The sequence below is a fragment of the Tupaia chinensis genome, unplaced genomic scaffold, assembly GCF_000334495.1.
Source record: "Tupaia chinensis unplaced genomic scaffold, TupChi_1.0 Scaffold000270_1, whole genome shotgun sequence".
Taxonomy (NCBI): domain Eukaryota; kingdom Metazoa; phylum Chordata; class Mammalia; order Scandentia; family Tupaiidae; genus Tupaia; species Tupaia belangeri.
The window spans coordinates 4280097-4288521 of record NW_006159750.1 but is presented as its reverse complement, the minus strand read 5'-3'; the positions used below and the strand labels follow the sequence as shown (position 1 = coordinate 4288521).

General features: G+C 41.9%; 1 protein-coding gene and 1 pseudogene across 1 annotated transcript in view; one reads left to right on the top strand and one right to left on the bottom strand.

Moving 5' to 3' along the window:
* The window catches only part of LOC102488796 (calcium-binding mitochondrial carrier protein SCaMC-1), a 64591-nt gene that overhangs the window by 1293 nt on the left and 54873 nt on the right, over positions 1–8425 (top strand). The window contains exon 2 of the mRNA XM_027772273.1: positions 7–169. Within this exon, the coding sequence (XP_027628074.1) occupies positions 7–169 (163 nt within the window). The remainder of the gene's footprint in view (positions 1–6; positions 170–8425) is intronic.
* LOC102496092 (tubulin gamma-1 chain pseudogene) lies at positions 6456–7782 on the bottom strand (annotated as a pseudogene).

Genomic DNA, 8425 nt, shown 5'->3' with positions numbered 1-8425 from the left:
CGGGGCCTGCGTGCTGCGGGCGGCCGCCTGCCAGACGGAGGAAGACTACTTCCGCTACCGGATCCTCTTCGAAGACCTGGACCGCAATGGGGACGGCGTGCTGGACATCCTGGAGCTCAAGGAGGGGCTGATCAACTGGAACTCCTCGTTTGGCCCCAACTCAGAGGAGGTGAGCAACCAAGAGCATGTGGCACGGCTCTCCGGAGAGATTTTTGGCACAGGGTGATGCCAAAGTCGTCGCCCTTTCTTGGGCTGCTTTCAAGCGGGGGGTGGAGTAAGGGCGGGGATGAACCTCCTCACGCAGAGTAACTTCACCCAGCCAAACCGGAACATGTGCTCAGCCTTCTTTAAATCGTCGCTTTCCACAGTGACAGAAGCCTGGGCGTTTGGGGAGATGCTGAGTAGGTTTATAGCCACTAGTTCAGTTATTAAACTTCCACAGGCTGTGTTAGCCTTTGCGGATGCAGAAGTGAAGGACCATCTCTTTCTTCAGGAGGTTCTTAGCCTCGGGGAATGTGCTGCTGGGCTTCTTGAAAAGGACGGGCACAGGTGGGTGCCCAGAGCTGCAGTCTTACTGATACCCACACCTAAGCTCCAGCGGGAGTCAAACCTTGATCCATGGGTTTCCACTTCAGCTAATAGTTTTCATACCTGGCCTAAATTAGATGTTTTTCCTTCTCTAGGCAAGTATTGACTTGATTATTTTAAGACTACTTAGATGGAAGTTAAAAGATATTAAAAAAAAAGTATTTTGCTTCCCCTACATTAGTGTTAAACAATCTTCAGAAATTATTTTTGCATGTTTCAGCTTTCAACTCTTGATCAGTGAGTTTGTGTGTGTGTGTGTGTTTAGTTGGAACCCTAGTTATTTAGACTTGGGACCAGACAAGAAGGGAATTTGCCTTCAGTTTACAAGCCAGGTTTTGAGGGCAAGACAGACATTTATTTCAAAGGTGAGGAGTTCAGAACATTTGCCTTACCTCTGAAACAATCACCATATTTGAGTCAGGTTCATCAGTCAAGTCCTTCCCTATTTCTTTGAAGAAAATGAAAAACAAAACAAAAACAACAAAATTGCCAGAGAGCTCTGTGCTGCCCAGAGAAAGACATAGAGAAAAAGTGGAAGAGGGACAAAGCACCCCTCATGAGATTTGGTCAAGCTGCAATAACTTCTCATTTCTCTGTTCTTTCCAGATTTGGGACATGCATGCATCTGGTGTGTTTTTCAAGTCACGTGTAACCTGGCTCCCTTAAGTACTAGACTACTGGGCAAGCCCCTTCCCTATATCTTAATAGAAACCTTAAAATAGCAAGCATCTTCTTTTATTTCTGTATTTATCTTTTGGTAAGAAATATATGGAGTCTTGTTTGCTTGTTAATTGTTTGTTGTGTGTTAATTCTATTTTTTCTGATTTTTTTAAAAAAGATTTATTTATTTTTAATTATATTTATTATCTTTATTCTTCAATTTTGACCAGAGATAGACAGACATAAAGAGAGAGTAAGAAAGCAAGCCACCAGGTCTGAGACTTGGTCAACCATGTGGGAGTCCAGCACCTCAAGTACCACACCACTTGCTGGCCCCCTGACTATTTTATTTCTGTAGTAAAATACATATAAAATACACCATCTTGACCTTTTTTAAGGTATATAGATCAGTGATATGAAATACAGCTATTACATTATCACTACCCATTTCCAGGACTCTTTCCATCTTTTTTTTTTTAAGAATTATTTTATTTAACTATTATATTTAAAAATTTGATCAGAGAGGGATAGAATGAGAGAGAAAGTGAGAAAGCAAGCCACCAAGTTCAGGACTTGAACCACTGTCAGCCATGTGGAAGTCCAGCGCCCTTAACCACCATGCCACCTGCTGGTTCCAAACTCTTTCCATCTTACAAAGCAGAATTTATACCCATTAAACAATAACTCCTGGTTCTCTCTGGCCCTCAGTCCCTGGCAACCACCATTCTACTTTCTGTCTCTGCGATTTTGACTACTCTAAGAACCTCATATAAATAGAATCACAGTGTGTGAATATTTGTCTTTGTAACTGGCTTATTTCACTTAGCATAATGTTATCAAGATTTATCCATTTTGTAGTATATATAGAATTTTTTCCCATTTACTTTATTTATGTATATACCACATTTTGTTTATCCATCCCCTTGGTGATTAACACGTGAGTTAGTTACTTCCATGTTTTCATTATTGTGAATACTGCTGTTGTAGACATGAGTACATAACTATCTCTTTAAGACCTTATCATCAATTCTTTTGTGTATACACCCAGAGTGGATTTGCTAGATTGTATGGTATTTCTGTGTTTAATATTTTGAGGAACCATCCTACTGTTTTCCACAGTGGCTGTAGCGTTTTACATTTCTACCAGCAGTGCAGAAGTGTTTCAATTTTTCAACATCCCGCCAACATTTGTTTTGTACCTTTTTTTCTTGTAGTAGCTACACCAATTGGTGTGAGGTGGTATTACATTGAAGTTCTGATGTATGTTTCTCTGATGATGAGTGATGTTGAGCAGCATCTTTTTATGTTTGCTAGCTGTGTTGTATATCTTCTTTGAAGAAATAACTATTCAAGTCCTGGGTCCCTTTTTGAGTTAGGATTTTTCTTTCTAGACTGACTATTTTAAAGAATTATTTGTTTTATTTTATTTGTTATTATTATTATATTTTAATTTGACCAGAGAGAGACAGAAAGAGGAAGGGAAAATGAGAAAGCAAGTCGCCAGGTCCGGGACTCCAACCATGGTCAGCCATGTGGCAGTCCAGCACCTTAACCACTACACTACCTATTGGCCCATAGACTGACTATTAATCTATTAGATACATGGTTTGCAAATATTTTATTGTATTCTGTAAGTTGGCCTTTTATACTTCTCATGCACCACGTTTGTAATTTTCATGAAGTCTAACTTGTCAGTTTTATTCTGTATGTGTGTTGTTGTTGTTGTTATTCCTTGTACATTTAGTGTCATGTTGAAAAAGTAATTACCAAATCTGTCGCTGGGAAGCTTTTTCTCTGTGTTTTCTTCTAGGTTTTATAGTTTTAATTTTTTTCAAATAATTATTTATTAAATTTTATTTATTCATTTTCTTTCATTTATTTTTATTTGCAGACACACACACACACACACACACACACACACACACACACAGAGCGCAAGTCACCAGGTTCAGGACTTGAACCGTAGTTGACCATGTGGGAGTACCCAGTGCCTTAATCACCATGCCACCTGCTGGCCCCAAGTTTTGTAGTTTTAAGCCTTATATTTAGGTCATGGTTCTATTTTGAGTATATTGTTAAGTAAAGGTCCAACTTCATTCTTTGTCTGTAGAAATTGAGTTTTTCCAGTATCATTTGTGGAAAAGACTGAATGATCTTTTGACCTAACTGAATGGTCTTGTTAACCTTATTGAAAATATATGTCACCATGCCAGCAGGTGGTGTGGTAGTTGGGGGCGCTGGACTCCCACATGGCCAACCATGGTTTGGGTCCCGGACCTGGTGACATGCTTTCTCACTTTCTTTCCCTCTCTTTCTTGCTCTGTCCTTCTCTGGTCAAAAATGTAAAACTAAAGTTAAATAAAAGAATTATTTAAAAGAAAAGAAAATACGTGTCACCCTTTGATCATATAGTCAAGTGTTTATTTAGGGGCTCTCCATTTATCCCCATTAGGCTTTATGTCTGTTTATGCTGTTGGGGTGTTGGAAAAGTCATGACACATTTTTTTTATGTTCTTCTGTGTAAAAATACATGATAACTTTTCTGATTACCCAATAGTATCACACTGTTTTGATTATAGTAGTTTTGTAGTAAGTTTTGAAATCAGGAGGTTTGAATCTGCCAGCTTCATTCTTCTCTCACAGTTTTGTTTTGCTCTTCTTTTTTAGGATCCCTTGAGAATTCTATATAAATCTTAGTATGGAATTTTCTATTTTTGTAAAAGCCATAATTGGAATTTAGACAATTGTATTGAATTTGTAGATTGTTTTTGGTAGTTAGACATATTCTTTTTAAATAAAATTAATCTATAGGGCACATGTGCTCACCAAAAAGACAGAGAGAGACAGAAAGTGAGAAATCACTACCCCAGGGGTGACCATGCTGCTATCCCTTCTCCTCTGTTCTCCTCTCTGGATTTTGGGAATGCACGCACATGCTCCTGGTATGGGCTTCAAGGCACCGGGTCCAGGACTGGAACCACTGTCGACTACAAGGGAGTACAGTGATGTAAACATTATGCCATCTGCTGGTCCTTGTAGTCTGACATCTTAGCACTCACTATATGTCTTCCAGTCCGTGAACATGGCATCTCTTTCCATTTATTTATATCTTTTAAAATATCTTTTAGAAATCTGTTATAGTTTTCATTGTATAAGTCTTTCACCTCCTTAGTTAAATTAATTCCTAAGTTCTTTCATCTTTTTTTTAAAAAAACTATTATTTTATTTAACTTTATTTATTTATTTATTTATTTTAATTTGACCAGAGAAGGACAGAGTGTGTGTGAGAGAGAGAGAGAGAGAGAGAAGGAAAGTGAGAAAGCAAGCCATCAGGTTCAGAACTCGAACCGTGATTGGCTGTGTGGGAGTCCAGAGCCCTTAACTACCATAGCACCTGCCAGTTCCCATATTTTCTTCTTTTTAATGTGGTTTAAATGGAATTTTTAAAAAATCATTCATTGTTAATTTATAGAAATGGGACTAACTTTTGAGTGTTGACTGCATCTTTTTTTTGTGTGCCATTTTACCAATTTATTATAAACAATATTTAAAGGGTACAGAGGATGAGGTGCTTAGGGCATGGTATGGGAGAAGGGACGTGGAGCTTCCATACAGCCACACTCCAGGAACTTCCACGTGTTCTGCTATCTGGAAGCTTTCTGAACCCTGTCCTTTTTGATTTCTATGAAGGCTTCATTACATAGGCATAATTGATGAAATCATTGGCAATTGGTGATCAATTTAATCTATAGCCCCCTAATCCTGTTTTAGTCTTTCTAGTAATCAATCTACTTCCTGAAGCTACCTAGGGGCTGCCAGCCATCAGCCAACTCATTAGCATACAGAAAGACTCTTTTCCCTTTGAGGAGTCAAGAATTTTAGGAATTTGGGGCCAAGAAATGGGGACAAAGGCTAAATACACACACACACACACACACACACACACACACACACACACAGTTTGTTTCTTTCATGAGAGAGAAAGATAAAAGACAAACACCCTCTCTAGGGTCTCATGCCTAGATCCTCCCCCAGCACTCCTATCCAGCTAGTATTATGGGCACAGGCTCGATAACTCCAACTGTATAGATCAACCCAGGAACGGCACCCCATTCTTCTTATGGCTTCCAGTACTGAGGAACACTGTGCCACTGCTCTGCACCACTGCAGCTAGGCCTCAAGTATGTTTATTTTGCCATATCAGAATCCTGAAGATTCAGGCTCCTTTGAATTTACTGCTTTTCTTGCAATCTTTCACCAGATGTGGAAGGCACTAGCCTTTGAATAACTGGAGACCACCTGAGAACAGAACTATACCTTACCTATGGAACTACTTCAGGTGCTGCTTACAGCCTGAGCTTTGGATTTGGCTCTTGGGTTTTTGTTTGTTTGTTTGTTTGTTTGTTTTTTAGAATTAGTTATCATTATTATTTTTCAGTTTGCCACAGTACACATGTTCACCAGAGAGACAGAAAATGGCAAAGCAAGCTGCTAGGTCTGGGACTTGAACAATGGTCAGCCATGTGGGAGTCCAATGCCTTAACTACCACACCTCTCTTGATGTTCTTATGACTCCAGCTGCCTGAGCCAGCAGCCTTCCTGGACTGGCTCTTGCAAGCTCAAGACACTGGCCTGACTCCACTACTTGCCCAGGGTCTAGTGGTGGGAGTGGGGGCCTCAGGCCTGTAGCTGTGACGATCAATAGGACAATCAGATGTGGGAACCTGAAACTGGTGGAATGTCTACCTGATATAGCTGGGAACAGGAGTGAACTGGGATCCAGAGAGAGTCAGACTGAGAATTAGGTGAAACCCATGGGACTTAACCCAGAAAAGGAATTTCAGGTGGGTTAAACCCCACTTATGTTCTTCTGAACCAGGAAGAAAGAAAAGCTAGGAGAGGCTGTTTGTTCAGAGTTGAAGATGGTGGAAGTGGGGAAGGACCCATTCAATGAGATAGAGAAAGAACAGATATCTCTTCCTTAGTTCGTGAGGTCTTCAAGGAGACCAGTGACTTGATTCACATTCAGTGTTTAATTAAAGATAGATAGTCTCATAAGAGGAGAAGGGTGTCCCAGGCAACAGAGTGTATGTGTGTGTATGAGAAAGAGACTTGTGAGGTCTCTGATCTGTTTTCCGAGGGACAGTCAGTCAGGCAGGGCCTGTGCCAACCAGTAAGGCAGATGAGGGTTCCTGTCCTGGGGGGGCTCACTGCTCCTGGGTGCCCTAGGAGATGTAGTCTGGCCATGTGGCTGCATGGTACTCATTGATGAGTTGCTGCACAATCACCCTAGATATGTCCATCTCATCCAAGTTGTCCTTGAACATGTCCTCCTTGCAGAACTGCTCCAGGAAGGTCTCCTGCTTCTGCAGCTTGTCGTACTGGTGACAGGTTCACTCGAAGAGCGAGGAGATGCTGGTGTGGTTGGCCATTATGAGTCTGCTGATATGGTGGGCTGAGGGCAGGTAGGGAGACTTCCTTGACAGGGCCACCTGGATGCTGGCTGGGCCCCAGGGGATGAAGTTGGCCAACTTCCATTCCCGGATCCACTGCAGGCTCTTGTGGACCTGGGTGGGGTCTACTTCCCACTGGATGATGTTGAGAATGGCAATGTAGCAGTGGTTGGTTGGGCTGTCCTGGCCTGTGGATACCATCACGTTCTTGAGCTATAGCAGCCACCTCATGACATCCAAAACTGTAGTCTTCCTCACATTGGCCACTGTTTGGTCCGTGGTGAGGAGGGTGTAGCTGGTCAGGAGAAAGTGGAGCCGTGGTATGGGGATGAGTGAGGTGATCAGGCCAATGGGGTCATTGTTCATGTAGCCAGAGTAGTGCAGGGTGGTGGTGCTGGCTGACATGATGGTGGACACCAGCTGGTTGATCTGGGAAAAGGGTGGGTTCTAGATGTGCAGGCTGTCTGTGGCGATCTGTTGAGGGCTATGTTGTCCAGCACCTCCACACAGTCTGTGTTCTGGGTCAGCCTCTTGAGAGTGAGCAGTGAGTTGTAGGGCTGCACCACCACATCGCTCATCTCGCCCTGGTTGGGAAACAGTGAGTATGTCTGCACCAGCTTTTTGGGGTACCTGTCATTCAGCCATTCTAAGAGGTGGGAGCCCAGGCCAGAGCCTGTTCCACTAGTGATGGAGTGTCGCTGCCGTCTGCCTCCCAGTCTATGATGTCAAAAATGTCCTCATGGATCTTCTCTCCCTGAGAGAATCTGCTGGCCCAATTGTTGCCAGCTCCTTCTCCGTGCTCTGACAGGTAGATGTTCTCTGGGTTGTAGAGCTTGGTATAGGGGGAGTTGAAGATGAAATGGATCACCTGGGGCTCTAAGTCCAGCTGCACGGCCCGGGGGATGTAGTGCTCATCATCTGCCTGGTAGAAAAAGACGTCCTTGCAGTCAGTGCCCTCGGTGGCGAACTCCTTCACGATGCCCTTGGGGCTGATACCATGCTCAGTGCACAGTTTCTAGAACTTTAACCCAATATGATTGCCACACTGGCCCAATTGTAGGGTGATGATTTCCCTTGGCATTGCCTTTCTTCTTCTTCTTCTTTTTTTAATTTTTAGATTTTTACTGTAGAGCACATGTGCTTGCTGGAGAAAGTTAGAGAGAAGAAAAATGAGAAATTACATCCTGGGAAGATGGCCATGCTGCAATCTCTTCTTCATTCTTCTCTCAAGATTTTGGGCATGGATGCACATGCACCTGGCATGTCCTTCAAACCACTGGGGCCAGAACCTGAACCGTAGTCAGCCATGTGTCAGTTCAGTGCCTTAACCACCACGCCACCTGCTGGCTCCAACTTTGCATCTTGCTACTTTGCCAAATTCACTTATTAGCTCTAAAATTTTGTTTTTTGTTAAATCTTTAGAGTTTTCTACATATAATATCATAGTATTTGAAAAAAGATAATTTTACTTATTTTTTCAATTTGAATGCCTTTTGTTTTTCTTGACTAATTGCTCTGACTTAGAGCTTCCAGTACTATGTTAAAGAGAAGTATGAAAATGAACATTTTTGTTTTATTTTCAGTCTTAAAGGAAAAGTGTTAAGTCTTTCACCATTGTGCATAATGTTCACTGTAGATTTTTAAAATGTATTTTATTGAAGTAGCTTCCTTGTATTCATAGTTTTCTGAGTGTATTTTACTGAAGTAGCTTGCTTGTATTCCTC